Source organism: Anas platyrhynchos, chromosome 5 (assembly GCF_047663525.1).
Source record: "Anas platyrhynchos isolate ZD024472 breed Pekin duck chromosome 5, IASCAAS_PekinDuck_T2T, whole genome shotgun sequence".
Classification (NCBI taxonomy): domain Eukaryota; kingdom Metazoa; phylum Chordata; class Aves; order Anseriformes; family Anatidae; genus Anas; species Anas platyrhynchos.
The window spans coordinates 26,377,753-26,402,060 of record NC_092591.1 but is presented as its reverse complement, the minus strand read 5'-3'; the positions used below and the strand labels follow the sequence as shown (position 1 = coordinate 26,402,060).

Genomic DNA, 24,308 nt, shown 5'->3' with positions numbered 1-24,308 from the left:
TACTTTTGATTAAAAACTGCTTATCTAGATGTCTTTTTTTTCTGTTGTTTATGTAACACACTTTAATCCATCACTTTGGGCTATTTCTAGAATTCCCATTATAGAGGAGAAAAAACAACAAACACCCAATCTTGTGATAAACTAGTGACTATTCTGTAGCAGAACAAATATTCTTTTCTTGTAATAGAACTGGTATGTTGTTACAGAACGTAAGTGGTGTTTATTTCAAGTAAACAGTAACTTACGAATCTGGTTACATATTTTCAGGAGGAAGAGGAGGAACAAGAAAACAAGTTATCAGAAGAAGCAGAAAGACAGCATCAGGAGCAGCAGAACAAGGCACAAGCTGAAGCTCCTGTCCAGACAGACCAGCCTGAATCAACAACATGTACTTCATTTGTGAATTTAAACTTTGAAAATGAGGGAGATAGCCACTCTGTTGTGGAAAATAAACAAGATGTAGTTACTGTCCCTACCTAAGTATAAAGCTCTGTATAATGTAGGAAATAGGAAGCGTCAGGTGTCACGATCTGGCTATAAGGAGGAAAAATAGGATTATACTTATTCAGTGTAATACAACTTACAGCATTCTTATTGATCAGGAGAGAGCTAGGTGATGTCTCTTCAGTCTGTCTGCCTAATAAAGGCTGAGGCATTCTGCCAAATTGGCACTTCAGTGAAAATGAAAATTGCACTACGAACATTTGGTCTAAAATTGAATTTCTGTGTAAAGCAAGTAAAAATGTCTTTCCTTTAAATTGCTGTCTGGCACAGTGGATTGCAGATGCAGTGCTGTTCCTCCTTGTGAACACCAATTTCTGATCTGCACGTTGTTTGCAACTTGGCTCTCTATGAATAGATTGATAGGAATCAATGTCCTGTAACTCACAAGTCATTATAATCGCTTCTGAATTCCCCTATTTATTGTCACTATGGTGTGCATGTATCTTTTTCCGTTACTAACACAAGAGAGGTTAGATTTAATGTTAATTAGATTTAAGGGCCTAATGGAACACTTTCCTTTTCTTTTTTTTTTTTTTTTTTAAACTCTAAAGGAGGCTGTAAACACCCTTAAGTATTTATGAACTAGTACGAGCACTTTTGGGGGCTAATAGTGCTCAGCTGCGCTATGTAGTGCTGTAGCAAAGTACAGAACCAGCATCAGTGTAAGATGCTGTCACTCCAAATCCAAGAATTAACAGATTCTTTACCTGCTCTGAATTGGGCTGGGACGTAAACTGAAGTCTTGCTGAATTATAGCAATTACTGGACATCACGTATGGTACTAGTTTGTAACTACAAAAACTTTCTTAACATAAATTACTTGAGTTAGCGTACTTGATAAAACAAACAAACTGTTTAAGGTTAATGTTTATTTATAAGGAGCGGGCCACTGTAGGTATCTTTTCCCCTCTAGTGCAGAATATATATGTAACTGGAGATTAGAAAACCAGACTTTTATGACTTTTTTAAACATGAAAAGCATTTGTTTCCATATTGAAACAATATTCATTTTTGTTTAAGTGAAATGCAGGTGACTCCAGTTCATAACCAGCCCCAAATACCATTCACTTAAAAGAATTTTAGTGCAGTGACCACGATCCTGCTTCTACCCTGTTCAAGGTGAATGGTTTGCTTTGGGACAATCAGGTACTGCTCCTGCAGGCAGATAAACAAGCAACTGTGTGTGTCCCAGTCACTGTCTATGCAGAAAGTTTGTTGATAAATGAGTGGAAGACCTGTACTAGTTACTGTAGGGATTGTTGTTTTTGTCCTCAAGACTTCTAAAAATAAACCTGAAGAGGCTTCAGAGGAAGTTTACGCTGGGCATCATCACACTTGCCTGGCTTTGGTCCCACTACCAGCTACCTGAGGAGACTGCTGGAACAGCACAGGCCAGAAAGCTCAGCTCTTAGTTTGCAGAGCTCAAACAACTCTGCCTGAACTAGCATCCCATACAACTCAAACTCTCTCTTCTCATCTGCCCCTAGCATTCCAGCACTTCAGCAAATCTGAGTAAGATCCATTCATCAGCTCTGTTTGATCTGTTTTGATGCTCTGTTCTTTGCCTTTTTGAATTGTAATGCAGAGGGTGCTGACAGCTGTGCAAAGTCATGCCATAGCCCTGAACATCTGCAAAGGAGAGTATGGTTCTGTATTGTGTAGGGAATACAGAGAAAGAGAGATCATGTTGGGAGTTCTTGTACTATAGCAAAGATAAAAAGCAGCCCCTAGCTCAGGAGTACAAATTGTAGAGCTGAAGGATGCTTTGCTTTTCTGCGGAGAAAATGTCAGTTGTATTTTCTTTTTTCCCCAACTATCTGTTACATCAGAAATGCTCTCACTGCCTCGGGGTTAAACTTCTTTGTATAAAATGCTGTATTACTCACTGTGCCTTAACTTAATCCTTCCCGTCAGTTTTTTTGCAAACTGTATGAAAGTGGTTACTTTCATAGTGGTTTAATTTTTCTGTAAATGCATTAATTGGTTATTTTATATTTAATATGATTTTTGAACTGAAAATTGGCTGTGGCTTTTCCTTTGAGACTGTGTGTTCTTTGAAAGTTTATGCCTACACCCAGGAACACATGCTTGTTCACTTTGTATTTTTTGAGTCACATCCTAGTGGAAAATCCAGGCACTGAAATTCAGGACACACTGCCACCACTCCTTCCTTACAACCTTATGCAGTACTTGTTGATGTACTTGACAATTCAGCACTACCCAACCTAATGAATAGAGTAGGACTACAACCATCTCTGGCCTGCAACTATTCTAACTTTATCTGAAAGTTGGAACATTTACATGAAGTCATTAAATCAGTAAAACACTTATTCTTTAATTACATAGATGAGCTACAGCCGTAGTTAAGATAACCTCCTATGCAACTATTTTACATAATTTAAGTTGGTGAAAGCTTTTATACAGGTATTTGGATTAGTTTCAACCAGACCTACCGCTAGGGTGGTACCATTTCTGTCCAGGAACCTCTTCACAAGTAGATAAGCAAATAAATGTTGAACCAATTGAATAGTTACCCTTTCTGCCAGACAAAGATAGACATATAAATTAAGAAAAATGCCTAAGGTGTTTAGGTCTTGCTGAAGACCTTTGCCTTCACAGAAGGACATGTAATAGTGCTGTCATTACACGTAGCCACAAGGAACGCTGTGGGAAGCCCTGTGTGGGTACAGGGTGGTGCTGAGGATACCCAAGAAACACATTCTCACATACAGGATAAATTCACATTTTATATTAGAATTCTATATTAGAGCATTCAAATAATAAAAAAAGGCTTTGTGTTTAAGGAAAAAGTCCACAAATATTTATTTAAAAAAAGCACTACACACACACCAGATCATAGTTACCTCTTAAACGAGACTTGCTGGTTTGTTTTCAGGAATTAGTTCTGCAATTCCTCTGTACCACATTTTATATTATATGCTTGAGGGGGAATAAGGTGGGGAGGAGTAAAATGGAAGAGGCATTGATTCAAATAATGAATGTCTCCAGCTTCCAACAGTTAATGAATGCTTCAGTTAGAGATATCAATGGATACAGTCTACTCCTGTTCAAAGTCACGTATCATCAACGTCAGCAGTGCTGTCATTATCACTTGCCACAAGGACCTCTCTATTCTCGTATGTCCAGAACCCATTCAGATCAATTAGAATGCTGGTAACAGTGTCTCCTTGACTGCTATTGATTAAATCCTGAAGGGAGATTTTGTAAGGATCCTTAGGCTTTACCATATCAAAGATTTCATCCTGTAAAAGAAAAAAAAAGATGAAATTGGGGGGAAAAAAGCCCCCACACATTAATGAGTAGAATAACAGTGACGTTATATACTATATACAGAATGATCTTTGGATAACTAGTGCCATCCTCACCAGTTTACAAAACAAGTCTCTAATAATTTAAGATACAAAACATAATAGCAGCTACAGATAGGACCAGTGTGTTCAGCTCACAGATCTCAAATAAGAACTTGCTTTTCTGGGGAGGCTTTGGGCTCAAAGCAGCAACATGAAGCTCAGTTCATTTGTGTGAGTTAATTTTTATAGAAGCTTTCATACTTTTAGTGCTAGAACTGCTAGATGTTAGTAGGCAGCAGTGAGGAGAATTTTACTGACAGTTGGTTTTAGTGAACTTCACACCCTCCCCAGAGGGATGATGCTGAATTATGAAACAGATATATGAAATATATCTTTAAGGTAGAGCAGTACATATTAACAGCCAATGCATCTATTAAATATGGAAACAACTAGAACAGCTGAATACCAGATTTTTCTTACTAAGCAACTGCTGAACAGAAAGACATTTTCAAACCTGTAACAAATCAGATTCACCTCTGCTACTCTGCAAGTAAATATGCATCAACCTAGAAACTACAATATGATGCAAGTTATAAAATCTTTATTCAAATATTTCATGTAGTTCTCTACTGAAGAAAACTAACCTTCACATCCTGAAAAGAAACTGGTTCTTGTCCGTGGATTTTCATTTGTTCCTGAATGGCCTAAAATACAAAAGTTAGAAAAAGTAGTTCAGTATTATACTGACACTGTAGGAAACTGTTTTAAATGCTTCTCCATCTTAAGCTGTATTGCCTTGTGACATAGTATTAACAGCACAGCTCGCAACCAATTCTCTTCCACAGTGGTGAGTTACGACAACCAGTGATACACATCTCTGGGTGCACAGCTCTCAGTTAGTGTAACAAGAACCCAGTATTGTTATGACCAGCGTTTGAGCATTCTGCAAACAGGACATGCAGACCCTTGAATATCACTATTCACCACTCAAGATAGGAATACATTCAAACCAGAAGGTTCAGTTGTCCTACAAAGTGAGGAATACAGACTAGAGAAAGAGAAAAGGGGAAAGACCAGTCAGCAGACAGACAAAGCAGTGTGGCTACTGACTTGCAATTGCTTTGAAAATGGAACCTGTACTGGGATTGATCAAATAACATGCAGGTGATGGTGCATTTGCCTAGTTGAGCATTTGTCTGGGCATGGAAGGATTCTCCTGCTTCATGCTCTAAGTAGGCATTTCTGATCTGAAGTAAAATGGTATTCGCTATTATTAGCTCCGTTAATGCAAGACTACTTAGAGCTGCATCACCAAACCTCTGCCTGCAAATAATGACTGTGAGCAAAACCATTTGCTTCACAAGCACAAGCTGCACAGCCCTGCCAGGACAGCTGTATCACTATGGTCCAGATGCAGCCTGAGGCTCTCCAGGCTGTGACAGGCATTCACAAACCAGTGTGAACCCACCAGAGGGCCATCAGGATGCTCAGGTAGCCAAAGCAAGCACAGATGGGAAGAGAGGCTTGATAAGATGATCAATTAGCCTGGAGAACAGAAAGCCAAAGTAGAAATCTAGACATTTTAGATAGAAGTTAATGTAGAAATCTACATACTAGTTCAGCAACTTAGCAGGTGGTTAGAGAGGTGACACAGCCATGCTCCTCTTGGAGATGCACAGTACAAGGACAAGAGGAATGGACATTAAACTGTAGCAAGAGACATTTTGATTAGAGCAAGACAGGGGAAATGGTTAGGGGAGACGATATTCTCAGCAAGGTCAAGCACAGGAACAAAATGACCAAAAAGGCTACAGAGTCTCCATCATTGGAAATACTCCAAATTTGCCTGAATGAGGCCAGGAACAACTTACCCTCACTATGAAGCCAGAGCTGCTCTGAGCAGGTGATCCCAAAAGCTCTATTCCACCCTAAACTACTCTGATTCCAAAATGCTGAAAAAAGTTTTTACTTTTTTTAAGAAAAAAAAACCAACCTTTCCTTTTTTTAAGAAAGGCTTCAAGATAAGAATTTGTTTTTTGTTTATAAAATGATATGGTTATTGTCCCTACCAAAGTTTATTGCTATAAGCCTACGTATGAACATAAAGAAAGTAGGTAGCAGATGATGCCTTTGAGTAGGCCTGAACACTTAATGAGACAAGTGAAGTATGTACCTTGTTCTTCATACTTTGAGCACAGGGAAAAGTATGACATTTATTTTTAAAGTTATAATATGAAGACCCACATACAGAAAACTGAAGCATTTGTCCCTGTGTCTGAATAAATATCACCAAAAGGCGGCCTTGAACATGAACAAAAAGCATCACGCTCTCAACTCAGCCAAAACCAACCACAGCAAAAATGTAGTCCCAAGCTGAGAACCTACAAACAGAAATACTACTTTACTCTGACATTCCCCTTCCCAAGACACCCAAGGTATCAATTAGCAAAAGAACACCACAAACCAGAAAAAGAATCCCACCCCCAAAGCCATAATTCAAAGGGATACTTTACAGTCTTAGGTTAAGTTTAAAATCAACTCAAAAGAAATTATTTCAGACCCATTTGGGGGAAAAAAAGATACAAATACTAAGTATTAAATATGAGAAGCTTTTTGCACGGGGCACCCTGGATGAAAAACCCCACAGCTGTATGAACAGACCAGCACTGCATTTCAGTATTTACATTTCTTGTACTGTATTTGAAGATTACACTGAAACTAAAAGCATGAGCAATAACCAACTAGAACCATCATAAGAGATTTTAACAGGTAATAATTAGGTAATTTTAAGGACCCTTTTTGAAATCAATAGAAAACATTTGTCCTAAATGAAATCAAAACAGTTAATTTCAACTGCAGATAAAATGTTGAAATACCTTTTGAATTCTTTCCAAGTTTTGCAATTTTTTTTTTTTAATGTTTTAAATCTTCTTACAAGTAGTTACTAGCCTCCCAGTGGGTATTGGTAATTCAAAGTGATTCCCTGCAGATCTGCATGCAGAAGCACACAGGCTATAACACCATAAACACAGAAAATGGCCTACCTGTATAAAGAGACTTACCCTAAAGAAATAATTAAGGGAAAAGACATTCAGGTATCCTTTGTTCTCTATATCAAGCAGTTTGAAAATATATTGCAGAGCTGCAGGCTCCTTTCTGTTTTCTAATGCAAGTACAAAGTCCAGGTAGGTTTTATAGTCCTAAAAGTAGACACAATCACGTTTATTACAGTCTTCTTTCTAAATTGATTTTGCAAGCAGGAACATTATAATTGGCAGCTATTTCATTGTAGGGGATCAGTCTATTTTCTGAAAAAGACGACATGAAATAGAAAATGGCTGCTACCAGCCATGCAAACAGAAAAGTTAGTTTCTAGTGACTGCTGAGGATAAGAGATCCTGCCATTTTAGATGCAAAATAGAATTCCAAGCATAAATCCAAATTAAACAGACTCCATATACACTTTTAAACAATGCTCAGTAACTGATTAGGTATGCTCAGCAGCCTAAAGGTGTAAAAAAAAAAAAAGCTGTAATAAGTTGTCATAAGCATAAATTAGAGATATCCAGTAGTATTCCCACTGTTTTCAAGAGTAAACTACATGACCAATTAAAGTACTCAATTCTTAGACCAGAGTAGTAGTCTACAAACCATGTAGCAAACCATGTGGTTAAAGCATTAGAAAGCAAAGATTTGTGCATTTCTTCAGTATTCTTACTTTGTCCACTAGTACTGATTCTTGCTTTCCTGATTAACATACAGTTGTGACAACCAAGGGTCAAAATCCTACAGTCCTGTGAATGTAATAACCATGTCTACCATAAACACCAGCAGGTTCTGCTTCCAAGCAGAAGGACCTCAGACTGGAGAAATGAGAATCTCACTGATTTAAGAGGGAATGCAAAATCCTGCATCTAGGGAGGGAAAACCCCATTCCCCAGTACAGGCTGTGGGCTAACTAGAGGAAAGCAGCTTTACAGAGGAACAAGTCCAGCAAACCAGAGGCAACTAGGAGGTTCTCTCTCCCCTAACCTCTGTGATGCTGTGATTCTATGGATTCTAAGTCATCTGAATGCAGACATAAGTAGTGATGCATTAACTCAAACTTTCTGAATAAACATAGGGCTCAGGTTTTAACTGTAATTTAGTTAGATTTCACATTTCACAGCTATGTAAAGCCTACAACAACAACAAGAACCAATGCTATTAGCTAACCTGCACATTTCATCATGAAGGTAACTTGCAATAGTATGAAGTGTCTCTCTAAATAAACAATTAAAAAGCATGGCTATATCTATACATTTTTTCAACATGCACTTTGTATTATTTAATCTACAAGTGGTAGAGAAGCTCTATACTAGGTTATCTGGATTCCCTCACACCACTACTTCTCAAAGCAAGCAACTTGTCTTCCAACCAACCACACTGCAATCATCTTGATGTTAGAAAATTAATTTTCTAATCTGCTGCACTGTCATTTCTCTGAACTGTGAGAAAGATTACATCAGCCCAAGCTTTTTTTTTTTTCAAAGATACTGTTTATGAGACATTTTCCTTGTTGATAACAAAAAGCTTTTATCTTGTGAACAGAGTATAAGTATGCAATTACCATTTCTCCATCGTAAGTTAAGCACTCCTGAAAAACACGATCCAAAAATATGTTGGTTAGAGTCCCTGTTCCGTATCGGGACAGTTCTTCTTTGCTGAGCATGCCATTGTGATCTTTATCAAGGTTTAAGTACTGTCCTAGGGAAGAGACAGGAAAAAATACAGTATCCCTGTATCACCAACCAACTGTTTAAATGTAGAAAGGAAGTGTAGCTTAACACTAATTTAATTTTCATTATAAAATTAATGCAGTTAAGTGAGAATCTGCCAGATCCACAATAATATTCACAGAGCAACACAAGTGAGCACAACATTGGGGGGGCACAGACTGGGCCAACAGAGCTCCCATAAGGAGGCACTAACAGTTCCACTATAAGTTAACAGCTTAAAAGTAAAGGCTGTTTATACAAAGGTGTCAAAGACTGACAAGAACATGTTTGAAACAGATTTGCTGTAAATAAAAAAAGATCTAAAGTTGATACAAAAGCATGAACAGAACTGTCAAAAAAAGGTTACATAGGGACCTTGTACCTTATGCCAGAGGGAGCAGAAAATCACAGAGGATAAAACCAAAGTAAAGAGCAACGTTAGAGAACAGAAACCATAAAGTCAGGAGGATACACTGAAAGGATGGCTAAAGGAGTTGAAAAGACAAGTTATTGGGAGGATTTAAAGAGAAAAAAATAACAGGAAAAATAACAATAGGAATTTGACTAAGTCATACAAGGTAGAGGGGAAAAAAAAGTGTTCACATATAAAAGGAACCTACCATAAACTCTTAATGCAGAAGGAGCAGAAAACCAATTTGTTTCCTGACTTTCTTTAGAGAGTTCTTCATCCCTTAACTAAGTGAAATATAAAGTTAGAATTCAGAAATAGTAAACTAAAATACAGTAGTATATGTTAATCGATCTTTACCTCCAGTAAGTCATCCAGGAAGCTGCAAGCTAAAATATCCTGTATCTTTATCTTCCCTGCAGCAAGAAAAGGAAAATGCATTTTAACAGTCACCTAGCCAACACATACATTTGGTTGTTCTCATTTACCTGGTTCTCAGCACAAAAGAGTCTTTTTTTTTGAAGTACCAAAAAATATAAATTCTTACATCACAGATAATGCAGTCATTTAAATGATAAAATAAAAGTGGCTTTTCAAATGATGGAACAAAACTAATCTGATATTGGTAGGAGTTAGGCTGCCACTCCAAAAGCTAGAAAACTAAAAATATAAATATTCAACCCAAAGTGTAACAAAAAAAATACAAAGAAAGCATATGCTTAGAATGTTATTAGAAAAACACTGACTCTGAAGTGATGTGATTATTTTTACATCTTCAGACCTGACAAAAACTTCTGCCAATGAAGGTTTTACCTGTGGGCAGACGCTGCATAAATAGCTGTGCAGAACGACAACATTGTAGTTTCACATACACCCTCTCCACATGCTTGTTATTACCTCTGCTAGAGGGTACTGCCCACACTATGTTGACATCTCCAAGTGGCACAACAAAATCTTGATAACGCATGGTTTGTGACTTAATGATGGGGGGGGGGGGGGAAATCAAACTTGTCTGAGTAAGCTACAGCTGTAACAAGAGAATTAACAGCTGTAATTGCAAACCTCTTCTAGTGAGCTTATATGGTGCGCTCAAGTTTAAACACAAGAGAAGTACATCACAATAAGCATTCTTGAGCATTTCCTCAGCCCTGTGGATGTTCTGCCCCACAGTTCATAGTTACCTGTTGCTGTGTTTTCTACACGTTTTAAATACTTTTAAAATTGGCTACTGCTAATGATGCATTATAATGAAACAATTGTCTTATCTGCTAATTTCAGTATCTCTGTACTACTTCAGCTGATGGATACCTCACTACAACTCATTAGCAGTGCAAGCAGACAACCCAACCCACAGGAAGACTCATGGTCTTCAGGGGAGATGAATATCCAAATACAATACTGCTGAATGGAACCTTACAAGTACAATTATATGTTATTTTGAAGGCACAAGTAGCTTTGGTAGATACATTTTAAAAGTGAAAATATTCCCACATATTTAGACTTTGAAAAACCTACCTGTTCTGAGAGGATCCAGAAAGAAGAAGAACTTTCTAACTGCTGTGCAGACATAAAAAGAATAAAAAGATTTTTCTAAGCCATCCAGCTGTGGCAAAGTAGGGATGAGTTCCAAAATATAGTTTTCTAAATCCTGCAGAATTAAGAAAAGAGCACACACACAGAAGCTTTAAACACTACTATTGTTTAAAGCATATTCGTTTGCTACACTCCACCCTGTCACATACACTTAATTAAAAATACAACCCAGAAACAACGCAGGAAAGAACATAAATGCAGGCAGAAGAGCTAGTATCAGTGCACAAGAAATCCTAGGTCTGATGCGTAACATGTATGTGTGGTGCAATGACTGAAATGGTCTGCAAATAAAGCAGAAGGTTACAAATTAGATCTCACCACCGGATTTCTAGTATACAGATTGATATTTATCTTAACAAGTGTGCCCTCCCCAAATCTAGATTATTACGTTCTTTTGATGCTCTATCACATGAGTTACATAAACCAAGAATGTACTTACCGATTCTCTGAGGTAACCCTGTCCTGCCACATCATATAAACTGAGACCAATTCTTGTCTGATGAAGCCACACTGCAAAACAGAAAACAATGTAGTGTAAAGACCTGGAGAGTTTTTTTTTGAAGCCTCACCAGAATTTGAAGTTATTAATGCAGAACTGTTAGATATTAATGTCCATATTTCCTGTTTTTCAGAGATTTAAGCAGGTAGGTACCAACCCTGCTAAGAAAGCCTGGTTTGGTCTCCAAACTGCTAAGAGTCACTAGTGATGTGTTGTACGCTGTGGCCAAGACTGCCCTGTAATAACCAGCTGTGAGAAATGGCTGAGCAAGTACCACATTTCATCTGGTATGTTGAATCATATGGATTTGTTCTCACTGAACTACTCCTACAGCATTAAAAACAGCTGTACAACACGGCATACAGGTTGCTTGTTAGATTGCTGCAGCCCCTCACACAGCATGAGGCATTGCAGCTACACCCAACCGTCCCAACCTCACTTCTGAGTTCCAACAGTAGAATTAAATTAGCACAAGCATCTATTTGAGATCCAGTGCATCAATCAGATAAATTACAGGACAATGTGCTTAATGGCAGAAATACCCAGAGTTGCAGGAGTTAAGTCAGGAAACCTTTAAGGTCACAACTTGAAGAGCAGAATTTTCCAGATGCACTGCCATTGTTAAAGCACAGTAATGGAGATGGACCACAGATCAGACAGAAAACTTATCCACACACTCTGCTAAATCTAACTTGCATTTTATGAAGAAGCAGTTTACAAGCTCCTCTTACAAAGCATGACCCATACTTCGTACCAACATTCTTCTCTTCAGGGTTAAGTGCTTGGCAAGGTGGACCAAGTACCACTCAGAGATGCCAGAGGTTGGCTGGCTGAAGCTTACAGGTAAGTGCATCACACTCCCTGAAGTGATTCAAGACACTGTACCAGGCTTGACTTGTGCAACAAAGCCAACAAACTCAACCACTGTTTCTCCTGAAGGATTGTTTCTGGAGTTAGACAGTGCTTTGGGAAATGCTTCACTATTATTCAGTCATTAACTTTGCTGTTAATTAACAGTAAAGTAATTCAGTCATTAACTTTGCAGCCTAGCTGCACAGCCCCTGTCAGAACCAGGTGGGCTGTGGGACTGCACTGCTCCAAGGCAGCTGTGGGGTAACTCCCCTCATCTGTTGCTTCTCCCTACCCTGTCTTTTCACTGCCATGCCTGAGGATCCTTAGCAGTAAGTAAGGATGGAAACAACTAATTCCAATCTACAATATTAACTAGAAGCTCCTAAAAGAAAGGAAGAAAAGATTTAAATTCAAGACCTAGCCTGGTCTTTAAAGCTCATAAGAAATGCTGTCCAACAGACTGCATAATGATCTCAGTTACTGCACAGATGTGCTACTGGGCTGATTTTGTTGCAGAATTACAGTGCTGAAAGTAAACAGAAAGAAGGATCTTTGTGGAACTGTCCCAGGAGGGGCAAACACTGTGATGGGACTTGTGTTGGACAGGGACTGACAACACAATCATATTGAGATGGGACACACTGAAAGGCAGAAAGCTTCCTGTGTCTAAGTGTTTGTGTTGTTTTACGGGGTGGGAGGCAGGTATTAAGTCTTGTGTGTTTATGGCAAACTTTCTGTGAAACAACTGAAAACTGAAATGGAGAGCTGTAGATCTGTTCTGTCTTTCCCTGTAGGCCTTTTTGAAAAGTGCACAATTTCCTGACTTCACAGAAAGTCTTTGTCCTGTAGCTTTTGTGTTTGCCATTTGCTGTCAACAGATGCACTACTCCCTTCTTACTTTGCACTTCTGCTTACCAGATTTCCTGCTTAACACATTTCTCATCCTTTGCACCTCATGAATTTAAGTTAAACAAGCTGAGCTGGTCCAGAGAACAACGCCATTCTTCCCTCCTGAAGTCTCTACCAGACCCAAGAAAGCACAGTGGATGAGGCAATGTTTCCTTTGTGCTACCCAGTCTCATCTTGTTAACAAGATCTAAATACATATAAAATTCATATGTATTTTTTTCAGCACCAAAAGGCTATTATAATCCAAAATAGCTGATGATAATAGCAAGGCTATATTGACATGGACAAGAACACATTTACATATTGGGCAAGCACAGTCAGAAGACATAGCTAATGCTCTGTAGAAGGGGAAACAGCTGGTAGACAAAGCTGTCTGCTAGACAGTCTCATCCCGGAGGTTACATCACACTGGCCACATAAGTTAATTGTTTTATTCTTCTCAATACTGCCCAAATAAAGGAAATTAGACTGATAGTATATACAATAAACAGACTGGTGATCTTGCTGGCTGGTGGACTTCAAAGGTATAGTGAGCTTTCAGATCCCAGTAACAAAAACTCCTCAAACCTCCATGAGAACAGCATTAGCAATCAAGAGGTAGACCTCACTGTTTTTGGGGAAGACAGCGAGTAATTAATAGAGCTTAAAATAGCATTGAAAATAAAACAGCTTCTCACAAAAAAGGGGAAACATCAACTAACCTTTTCGCATGACGTAATTGAAAAACTGCATGATGGATATCCTTCCGTAAGGATCGTTATGGAGTAATTTAGCAAAGATCTTGGCTGTGAAGAACTGCCTGTAGAACACAAACACAAAGCTACATCTGTGCATCTAATTACACTGTACTGATAGATGCAGTTCCATACCCAGAACTCAGACACTTTAAAGACTTTTAACAACACAGAACGTGTTCTGTGTCTTCAAATACATTGAATTACTATGCTACAGCCAACAAGTGTAGAGTGCATTCATAGCAGGTACACACTTAGTTGGGAACCTCCCAAGTAACAATGGTAAACTCAGTAAAAAGCAGCAGCTTTCACTGCTCATACATGTGATACTCTTTAATGCGAGAATTTAAAGAGTTTTTCTCCAATTTAATTTCTCTTTAGTGCAATATATTTGGCAGCTCCCAACCTTCTACAGCATACGTGTAACCATAATAAAAGGAACTGCTGGTACTGCCAACTGATCTGCTTCTGCATAAAATTCAAGTCACACAGTCACAAAGCTACACACACAACACAGCTGTGTATGACACTCATCTCCCATAGGAACATAAAGCAATATTCATTTAATGACATACACAGAAATTTGGTAGGAAAGGTTCCATCAAAAGATATTACAGAATGCTAGGCAGTATTGCTAGACATGATTTCCTCTCCAAGTAGGAAATGAGCAGTTTATTGTCCACACTAACATCATAAACATACTATGATGAGAATTTCTTCAAAAGAACACTGTATTCTCTTTTGCAAAGAACTCTATCAAAAGAGACTGCAGAGATGCAGGCAATACACCTTTGCAAGGATGTAAAGCATTATGTTCAGCAATAACCTCATGAATGTTATTTCTCTCACCATTAAACTGTCTCTATTTATTTGAGCAGGTAAAAGCTACAGCACCATTTAAACTTGGCCACAGTAAGCATATACAGGAGAAGAAAGCCTTACTTGCATTTAGGTCCAGCTTTTTCACCAACTTTCAAGAAGTTCTCATAATTGATCATTGCTTCTTCCCCAATCATCGGTGATGTCTGATGTTTGTCCAGTAGAAACCAGAGATTCTTGAAAGGCATTTATATATTTGGTTAAGTAAACATCACTCTGTATACATCAATGTGCGTAAGACAGAGCATCTAAAAAGTGCAGCGAAAATGCATTTTTACTCCAAGGCTATCTCAGGTAATTGGTACACATCACTTCAGCCAGGAAAGCAAGCAAGCAGTACTTCCACTGCTCTAAACTGGCATTATACACACACCCAACTAGGATACACTCAGCTGTCTTTGGAGTCTCTCAGTGATATGTAAACACTTATTACTTCTGGGCCCACTAGGAAATTGACAGAATGTGCTGGAGAACTAGAAGCTATTGATTTAATCCTCATGTACATCATGAGGAAGTCTTACCAGCCAAAGACTTTTCAGCACTTTAGTTTTATCTAGGACTTCACAATAAGCCAACGTGCCCAAATACAAAGCACCTTACTGGCCACACAAGATTCTGTGGACTGATGACTGAAGCTCGAACTGTGCAGAGAAAGGAAGTTTGTCAGAAGTCATTACAAGATGTACAGAAAATATGTTCTTACCTGCAGCTCTTCATTATCCAACAGCTCTCTGCTTTTTCTTTGCAGGAAGACAGCTCTAGATTCTTCTCTTAATTTCTGAAGCAAGACTTCATCTTCAGCTGGCAGCTAGAAGCATTGTAATGTTTCAGTTTTCTGTACAGTGATACCATTCAAAAACTACACAGCAAGTGAGTACTCTTAGGTAACCCTGACTCACACCCTCAGAGGAAGCTGTTTACTCAACAGAAAATACCATACTATCAACCAGAATGCTGTGTGGTACCTGCTTCTTCTACAGGTGTACTTTACATTTGCATACTGTCTCAAATTATTTCATTACTGAAATACTTATTTAAAGCGGGACATTGACATGAGAGACAGGGAGACCTACCACATACCTGGTAACTTACCTGAGAAGCATTTTCCCACTGGTGCAAGATAGGCTACACATGAGACATTTACTAGTGTGTTTTTAGCCAGGAGAGAGCAGCACTTTCCGTTTCATGGTAGGCCTGACTCTCACATGCATACATGTCTATGAGGTGTGCTTTGGTCAGCAAAACAGATGGGAGAATGCTTTGTATGAAAATTCTACCAACATCTGCACACAAAACTGTACCATTACTATCAGGACTTGGATGTTTGCATGTATAGTCAGCAACTGAAACCAAAGTACTTGAGAACTTTATTGGCAGTAACCCACAATCCTAGGGAATATGGGACAATGGAAGGTGAGACAGCAGTGAACAGTCAAGCTGATAAATGTCAGCGCTGTGAAGGTGTCAAACTTCTGTTTTCATAGTCCTACAAAGCTACCTGAGGTATGCCACAGTTAAGTTGCCTGACCAAGCATTTCTGGCAGATGCAAGCAAGAGTCCCATCTGCAGTCTGCAGGACTAAGGACCCATCCTTTTCACAAAGTAGCAGACTACGGTGTTTGAACAGAAACAGGAAAATGCTTGTTTGTAACACCTGTATGTCAAAACTTAGTTAACAGGGAAGAACCTCTGAAAGAGAAGCAGGACTTGTTACCTTCAGGAAACCCCCAAGCACCAAACTATTCCATGGCCTTCACAAGATGCTCGGTAGTTATTTGAAACTGCTGAAGTTCTTAATTATACAGAGACAGGACATCCACACCTTTCAGATCTCAAGATATTTCGGTTTCTGTGGTTGAAACACCTCTGAATAAGCACCAGTACCTTACAGCACAACGTAACTTCTGGTTGAGCTGCGCGCCGCACTCACCCTGTAGTAGAAGCGGGGGATGTTGCTGTAGGAGGGGTTGCCGCCGGCCCTGCCGCCCTTCCACTGCGCGTAGTACTGCGTGAACAGCTCCATCTCCTCCTCCTTCAGCTCCTGCTCGCTCCGGGAGGCTGCGCGACACAGAGAGCAGGGCCCGCGCTGGGCTGCAAAGCTCCGGCCAGCCTCAGCGGGGAGACAGGGCCCGGCTGAGGGCTTCCAGGAGGATGAAGATGAGGAAGATGAAGACGATGCCTGCCCCCCCCCCCCCCCCACTCACGGAGGCTGCGGGCGGCCAGGCGGCCCCTCAGGCTCCGCGCCCAGTCCATGGCTCCTCATGCGCGGCGCATGCGCCCTGCGCCCACCCGACGCGCCGGGCACTCCGGGCGCCGCGCCCTCAACCAACATGGCGGAACGGGCCGCTGCTAGCGTGCGCGGTTATAAAGCGCCACGAGCTACACGTGATGCCCTCCGCGGGATGTGATTGGCTGTGAGCCCGGCGGGCGCGCCCAGTTACACTTCCGGGTGAGAGGGGCCGTGCGGTGCCCTGTCCGCCGCGCGGCCGCCTCCGCTCCACGCCGCGGGCAGGCGGCGGGCCCGCAGCGAGCCTCCCGCGGCACCGGGGCGCCCGCGGCCGCCGCGCACCGAGCGAGGTGAGCGAGCCCCGCAGGGGGAGAGCGGAACGCGCGCAGCAGCCGCGCTCCTCAGCGCTCCGGCGCGGAAACGCGGGGAAAAGCGGGGGGAGACTACATTTCCCAGCAGGCAGCGCGCCGCCGCCGGGCCGCGTGGCACGCTGGGAGTTGTAGTTCTAGAGGAGCTGATGGCCCTTCCCCCCGCAGGCTGCCGGCACCCCCAGCTCCCCGCGCCGTGAGCCGATGGCGGTACCGCCCGTGATGGCGCTCCTCTCTCGAGCCAGGCACCAGGGGATGCAGGGGGTGCTGTGGAGGTGCCGTGCGCTCTGGCCCGTTCCGAGGGGTCAGCAGCTGCTCGCTGTCGCTTTCGGCAGCCCCAGCTGGGAAAAAGTTGGCGGTGTCAGTTCGGTGACCTCCTCCAGCACGGCTCTACCCGCAGGTCCCAGAGGAGCCGATGCCTTTCCTGCCAAGAAAAGGCCTGAAGTTGTGTATGAAGAAGAAAAAGGATGGGATGAGGAGAATAAAGAAATACCTGAAGAGAAACTCCGCCTCCCTTCCTCTGCGGGAGCCCCCAAGAAACGGCTAAGTCCCATTGCGTTGAGGCATAAGTTTGCTAACGTGCAGCCTCCAGAAAAACCTTTACAGACTGAGGAATGGAACAGGCTGAGGGAAAGCTTTCAGGCACCCGAAATGTTCGAAGAAGTGATGTTTAACAGTATGATCAGGTACAACAGCTCCATCGACGTGGCTAAGTCCTTGCTGACTCACGTGGCAAAAAGTAACGGTGACATTGGATACAACTTGTTGGTCAAATACCTGGCACTGTGTGTCCAGCAAGGGAAGACTTCAGAGATTTGTGACGTGTATGATATATTGAAAATGAGATTTAAAACTTTAGAAAGTGGGGCTTACAATCTTATTGTCAGGGGGCTGAGTAATTCAGATCAGTGGAGAAAGGCATTGACTCTCTTGGAAGAAATAAAAAAGGCTATGATTCCTTCACGAACAAACTATGAGTCCTGTATCAAAGCGGCCTGCCGTCACCAAGAAATGACCCTCGCATGCGAACTTTACCATGAAATGTTGACTAAAGACTTGGTGCCAACGCTGGATATCCTGCAGACCTTTTTTGACTACAGCAGGGGTATGAAAGATCCTGAATTACAAAAAGAGCTGTTTGGTATCCTCTTATATTTCAGAGAGAACCAAATATATCCTCACAAAACACTTATGCGGAGTATAAAGCTGTGGTTTGAAAGGTAAATAATGTTCCAATAGCAAGCTCCAGTTCATGAAGGTGGGATTCTGATTATTCCACACATCAAATCTAATAAGATCCCTTAACATACTGTTTATGCTGATGGCTGAAAATAAATAAGCACTTGACACAGAGTCCCCAAACAGAAATAGAATCTGCCAACTTCTAGCACCATTAGCCTCGCAAAAACAATGCAGATTGGGAAGCAACTTCTGCTGACAGAGGGAACTGACGGTACAGTAAGCACAGAAGTGAGGTCTGTGAGTGTAACTGAATAGGTGTTCTTTTAAATAATGTTTGTTTCTTTTTCCAAAGAGCAGGTTAGCACTGGCTTTTACTAGTGAATAAAGCCAGATCCAATACAGAGATCTGAGTATACAACAAAGAATCCGTTTTTTTGGTTGCCTCTTGTCTTTGTAAAACAAACATTAAAGAACCTCTGTGCATCATTGTGTGCAATAGGAAAGGAGGGGAGAAAGGGGATGACTATCCCTAAGCCCATGGCATGTGTAATTGTGCACATAATAAATGCAGTGGCAAAGGGAGAGAAGTCTGCCATTTTGTGTTGTCACGTGTATTATTCTGGTTTGGGTCTTGTGGGCAAAAAGGACTTCACGTGAGTGTGGTGGCACCACTAGTAGCACTGATGATGTAGTGACAAAGTCTCAGTACAGGATTTTGGGATAAGCACCATTACACATGGAGTAGCTTTCTGAATCTCTCAGGATGACATGCACGGAGTTCTTGAGTCCTGCTTTCCCATCTGCTTTCCGAAGTGCTTTATGAATGGGTCAGGCAGCAGCTTGAAATTGACCATGCAATCTGGTTCTTTATACAGTTCTTAATATTTGGTTACAAAGTAAACTGGAGAGATCAGTGCTAGTTCTCTGCATGTTGTTAAATGCTGATTCATTATATAATACTTTTGGACATTGCTAAATTACACATGAATCTTTGTACAATTTCTTTGCAGGGCTGATTGGTCTATTTTATTTCTAAACATTGACCAAAATAGAATTGTTCTTTATCTGTAATTTAGGTATTGTTAAATAAGAATCTAATACTGTCATCTATCTTTCCCTATGTACATTAGTATACCGGGAGAGAACTGGAGAGGACACCTGACCAACATCACCAACAGGTAAATGCAACATTTTATTTAAAAGTGAGCTGTTGTCCTTTGATAAATCTTGAGCTTTTCTTCCCCAGCTATAAAAACAGTGGTATTTTTTTTCCTATATCTTTGTATAAGAAAATATTTTAATCCTTGAGAATATGAATTTTCATTGTGTATGGATGACTTCCCAGATGCCAATTTCCAAATCATTCTTGTGCATGAAGCAAGACCGAAGAGGTAGAGTTGAAAAGGAGTTATGCTGAGCATAGTCGAGACAAAAAAAAAATCAAAAACAAATAAAGAAAAACACAGAGAAAAATAATTTTCAAAAATGCTATTTTACAGCATTGCTTATTTGTTTAATGTTTTAATTAAAGACTAACTTCTTGCTTGGCTTTACAATACTGTGGTTTAACAGGGTTTTTAGTAGAGCAGCTTTGGGGTATAAATTGATGTCATCTCGAAAGCTCTCTGTTACTATTCATACCTTGCAGTAATTTGTACAAATGCAAGGGTTCTCCCTTCACACCTGATTTGAGTGAGGACACAATAAATGATTCTTGCGTTGGTTTTCCATAGGGTTATCTTGGATGCATGTTTCTATCACAGCACAGTTTTCTTAACGTCTGTAGATTCCTATTGTAAAGTTTCCACTCTATATGAAACCTAATTCTGTGTTTTTGTAGCAATTTGGAAACTACAAATGTATTAATGATAAGAATGTTTCCAATAGATTAGGCCTTTTTGGTGATTCACAGTAGTACACTAGGTGGTGGTTGTTAATAACGCACTGCTACTCAAGCAAAAGCACACACAGAAACTGCTGCTTTTGAAGCCCATGAAAGAATGGTGAAACTCCTGCCCTAAGAGTAGGGGTTGTTCGCTGTAGCGTAATGGGTTATTATGTATAAATGTGTGTTACTGTACTGTATCATGATAAATCAACACAGTCTAGACAACCTTTTTCAGCCTTTAAAGTTTTAAAATTCAAAAGTTGCAGAAGCTTGTTTTCTTACTGTATAAGCTGTTACAGACTTAAAGGGACTTAGATCACATCGCATGCTATCACGGGTTATGAATCTGAATGCAGCGGTGGTGAGGTGCTATGTAGCAGTTATTTTGTGATAACAGTATGAATACCTTTTATTTTGAAGTAAACAGCTTTCAAGTAACTTGCCTGGGTAAGCATTCAAATAAAGTTAAAATGGTTTCAAGAAAAGAGAAAGTCTTTTGAAAGAAAGAATCTTTACGTTGTAAGAAAGGATTTTTTTTGTCCTTAGCATAGAGGACAAAGCCCTTTTAAGGTATATCTGAAACGCATGTGGTGATTGTTACTAGACTCGTCTCTGCACTCAGTATAACGGGTGTCCAAAGGAACTATTATTCCCTAAGCTGAGCTTGAAAATTCAGTAGGCTTGTTTATAGGTTGTCCTGATTTTTTTTATAAATACTGTCAGTTATATCTAATATGCTTATAGCCAGGATATTTTCTTCTTTCTCTGAGCTTCTAGTTTCTTTGATCTGTGATAGTCAGAGTCAGAAGCTTGAACCCTCTACAAGCAAACCTTGACATTTGCTGACCAGTTTTACTAGCTTTGAGAGTTACGAAAGTGTTGGTTTTCCAAGATCACCTCCAGAAAGCTGCAGCTTGATTTTTTTTTAAGCCAATTATCACATCTGATTTCATGTTATACATAGGTGCTGTGATACTCTAGCTCTGTCCCTCAAAAAAAGTGGTTTAACAGTCAATGAGTTGTAAGGACAAGAACATATTTTACAGAGATGAAAGCTTTCTGTCTGTGAATTTCTCGGCATGAAATCATAAAATGGTCAGTGAGGTCAGCAATGCAATTAATGCACTCTTGGTTTGTTTTTAGATACTGGTCTAGGCATTAATGTGTACCAGACATGAGTTTTTGGCAGAATTTCACATTTCTGATTGCCATGGTTTAGAAAATTACAATACCTTACCCTTGGTGTCTCCAGGATATCTTTGTGGAGAAAGTCAGAGGAGAACAACTTGTTCCATATGAACACTTGAAGCTCAAAGCCTTTGATGCAGTTCTGAGATTGTGCTTGTGAAAATAAGTTATCGTGTTGGATTTAGAGAAGAAGGTTTATTTCTTCACTTCAAAGTATGTCCAGCTGGGTGAATGTAAGCTTCTAAACAGAGCATGATAGAAAAGAAAAAATGAAGCATCAACAACATATCGTGCATATAAGAGGAGTGTAAGGAGGAGCAAGCAGGGAAAATTTCATGGTTTGGCAGCCAGGAATTATCAAAGACCCATTAAATGTTATTTAATTTATTGCCTGTTGAACAAACCATTGGATTCTGCTTATTTTATTGGTACTGTGGCTGGAGTCTCCAGTCTGGTGATGAAGAAGCAAGGTGGATCTCACGTCTAATACTCTTTGAAGAAGTGCTTAAGAACTTTAAAGAGAGCTCAGACACAACCAACTGAATTTCTGTAGTGTATGTTAATGTCCTTTCTGACCCCTCTTTTTCCTTTCTCACTTAGTTAAAGAGTTAAGCTTGGAAACATCTCCAGTTTTAGCCCACAATCACAGATGCACGTCATGAAGTGTATATACCACGAAATCTGTGTATATTTTTAGCTCCTTCGTTTGTCTTTAGAAAGCTTATCTGTGAAAGTTCAAAGCCAGCTTTTTAGGGGAAAAAAGAGTTCATGCAGTTCACAACCGAAGCACTGAGACGCATGTTGTTTTGTCTCAGTCCGCCCCTGCTACCCACACCTTACCGATGGCTTTGTGGTAGGCCCAGAGGTTCGTGGCAATGGTGCATGACTCACACAGGTCTGACCTGGGTATGGAGTTGTGCGTTGTCTTGCTGTACAGGCTTAATTTGGAGGGGCTACAGGGAGGGACAACTGTGAAAGAGTCAAAGGAATGAACAAATAGTGCTTGGAAGCAATGGCACTTTGATTTTATTCAGAACGTGTGCTGGGGCAGCAGCTGTGGCTATGTGACATGCAACAACCAAAAAAAGGGCTAGATTTCTAAAAAAGATTATTCTCTTTCTAACAGCACAGTTCTGGAAGATCATACAAAAATCCAGAAGCAGCCACAGCTTTTTCACACTCTCCTGCAGAATCTTAGTCCTAAATCCTCAAATGTCTCTGGAGTTCACTCTTTGATCCTGATCCAGTGGAAGCCCATAAAATATTTCCAATGACTTCAGAGTTTTGGATGCATCCCAGAAAGAGTACAACTAATTTTCTCATAATTTTACTCTGTTGGATTTGTTGGAAAGAATCACAGAATTGTAGGGGTTAGAAGGAACCTCGAGAGATCATCGGGTCCAACCCCAAATGTGCTCATAGTCAGACAAGTTAATAAAATTTAAGGCAGTTCGTCTTATTTAAAATTCTTTTAATTTTATCTTCTTGTTTCACTATTGATACAGTGGACAGTGCCCAGTTTGCAGCCATCAGCTGGAGGATAGTGAGCTCAGTGAAGAGGAGTATAATAGACTCAGTGAAAGAATAATAAGAGATGTGATACATGGAACTGACACTTTCAGAAAGACCAGTCCACAGGTAGGTCTTGCATGCTGTCAGGCTCATTGGCTAGGAGGGTGATATATAATTAATATTAAATTTCTTTGAAAACAGCACAAATCTTATTTTTTCTTTGCTTTAAACATTAATAAGTCATTAGATACTTAATTGAAGTATCCGATATGTATAGTATATGTATTCAGTTCTGTTGATAAAATGTGTCTAAACCTTGATCTCTTTAGTATTGTTTTTGTTCTTACATTTTCAACCAGTCATTAGTGGATACTGAAATAATTAAAATGTAAAGGAAACTTGGAAAAATATTTTTTAAAATAAAAAATGAAAAGCTGTGGAAATCTTTTAATCCTTCCAAAGCTATGTTTTAAGTATGGAATAAAATTTAGTAAGTAGAACAAAGTAAGATGTAGCATTTTGAGCTTGCAAAAAAAGTAGATGTCCTTGCGTTTCAGAAGTTCAGTTCATATATGAAGCTTGTGTTTATGTGCTCGCTGAATACTTGATTTTTCAGTTGGGTGACTGTTTGCCAGAAACAATAAAGATCCACTTTTCATTTTGTTTACTCAGATTTTACAACCGACCAACCAATTAGCCCTTGATTTTAAAGATGCACTTTCATATTTATAATTACAGTATGCATCAGGAGCCTCAAGCTCTTCTAAGGATGTTGTATACATACGAGAGGGAGTAATTCCCACCATAGACTATTACATATTGCAGTTCCGCTTCTTGCTCGTTTCGTGTGGAGATCCAGCAAAAGTGATGCTGAATGAAGCTGAGCTCCACTAGGTGGAGCCCACACCACATCTTGTGGTGGTTTTGATATCATTTTGCTGCAGCTGGCACCTCTGTTCTTCACTGGTTCTGAAAATACGGGAGAGGATGCCAGGTTTGTTTTTAAGGCTTTCTGCAGACACAGCCCTTGCACATGTATAACAGTTAAAGAAATCTGAAATGGTTAATGTCAGGGTGCTTGTAGTGTATGAAGCCTGTTGTTCAGATACCTAATTTCTACACAGATTCTCTCCTCAGTTCAGGACTGTTGGCAGATCTGGCTGTGAATTATAGAGGGGAGTGAAATTATCCTTAAAATGTAGCAATAATTTTAAGTATTTAGTGGGTACTGGTGTTCTGTAATATTACAAGATAAACAAAAGGAGGTGTTTTATTGCATGCTGTAAATTAACTTCACTTGTTCTCCAACCACCATTGGGAAAATTATAGTTAAGTTAGGTTCATTAAAGAAAGCAACAGCAAAAATTCAGTGCCTGAAACAGTTAACTGTCCAGTCCATGAAGCTTCAGCCACATTCTCTGTGGTGACTGCTGTCCTGAAAATTTCAAATGTGTGAAGTGCACAGGGCTAGATTAGCAGCATTGGCTGGAGGGGGG

At 40.1% G+C, this 24,308-nt stretch overlaps 3 protein-coding genes across 6 annotated transcripts in view; 2 read left to right on the top strand and 1 right to left on the bottom strand.

Moving 5' to 3' along the window:
- LOC101805378 (signal recognition particle subunit SRP54) overlaps window positions 1–2,523 on the top strand; it is a 32,431-nt gene extending 29,908 nt beyond the window's left edge. For both annotated transcript variants that reach the window (XM_072038497.1, XM_027459393.3), the window contains one exon: window positions 268–2,523. In XM_072038497.1, coding sequence (XP_071894598.1) covers window positions 268–480 — 213 coding nt within the window. In that variant the 3' untranslated portion in view covers window positions 481–2,523. The remainder of the gene's footprint in view (window positions 1–267) is intronic.
- On the bottom strand, window positions 1,017–16,808 carry PPP2R3C (protein phosphatase 2 regulatory subunit B''gamma). 3 transcript variants are annotated; one of them, XR_011809610.1, is made up of 14 exons: window positions 16,652–16,808; window positions 16,378–16,505; window positions 15,151–15,255; window positions 14,511–14,623; window positions 13,536–13,633; window positions 11,014–11,084; window positions 10,497–10,629; window positions 9,342–9,397; window positions 9,193–9,268; window positions 8,425–8,561; window positions 6,878–7,015; window positions 4,460–4,519; window positions 1,157–3,767; window positions 1,017–1,122 (listed from the first exon to the last, which is right to left on the bottom strand). XR_011809610.1 is itself a non-coding variant. In XM_027459389.3 (13 exons), exons 1-13 carry the CDS (start codon window positions 16,698–16,700, stop codon window positions 3,579–3,581), a joined length of 1,353 nt encoding a protein of 450 aa, XP_027315190.2. In that variant the 5' UTR covers window positions 16,701–16,808; the 3' UTR covers window positions 1,017–3,578. The 3 variants fall into 3 exon arrangements, 2 of the variants coding, with proteins under 2 accessions (XP_027315190.2, XP_038035341.1); XM_027459389.3 differs by having other exon boundaries at window positions 1,017–3,767; XM_038179413.2 differs by lacking the exon at window positions 16,652–16,808 and having other exon boundaries at window positions 1,017–3,767; window positions 16,332–16,446.
- Window positions 16,809–16,885: 77 nt separating this feature from the next.
- The window catches only part of PRORP (protein only RNase P catalytic subunit), a 45,517-nt gene continuing 38,094 nt past the window's right edge, over window positions 16,886–24,308 (top strand). Inside the window, exons 1-3 of the mRNA XM_072038496.1 lie at window positions 16,886–18,262; window positions 19,355–19,402; window positions 22,806–22,938. Coding sequence (XP_071894597.1) covers window positions 17,247–18,262; window positions 19,355–19,402; window positions 22,806–22,938 — 1,197 coding nt within the window. The 5' untranslated portion in view covers window positions 16,886–17,246. The remainder of the gene's footprint in view (window positions 18,263–19,354; window positions 19,403–22,805; window positions 22,939–24,308) is intronic.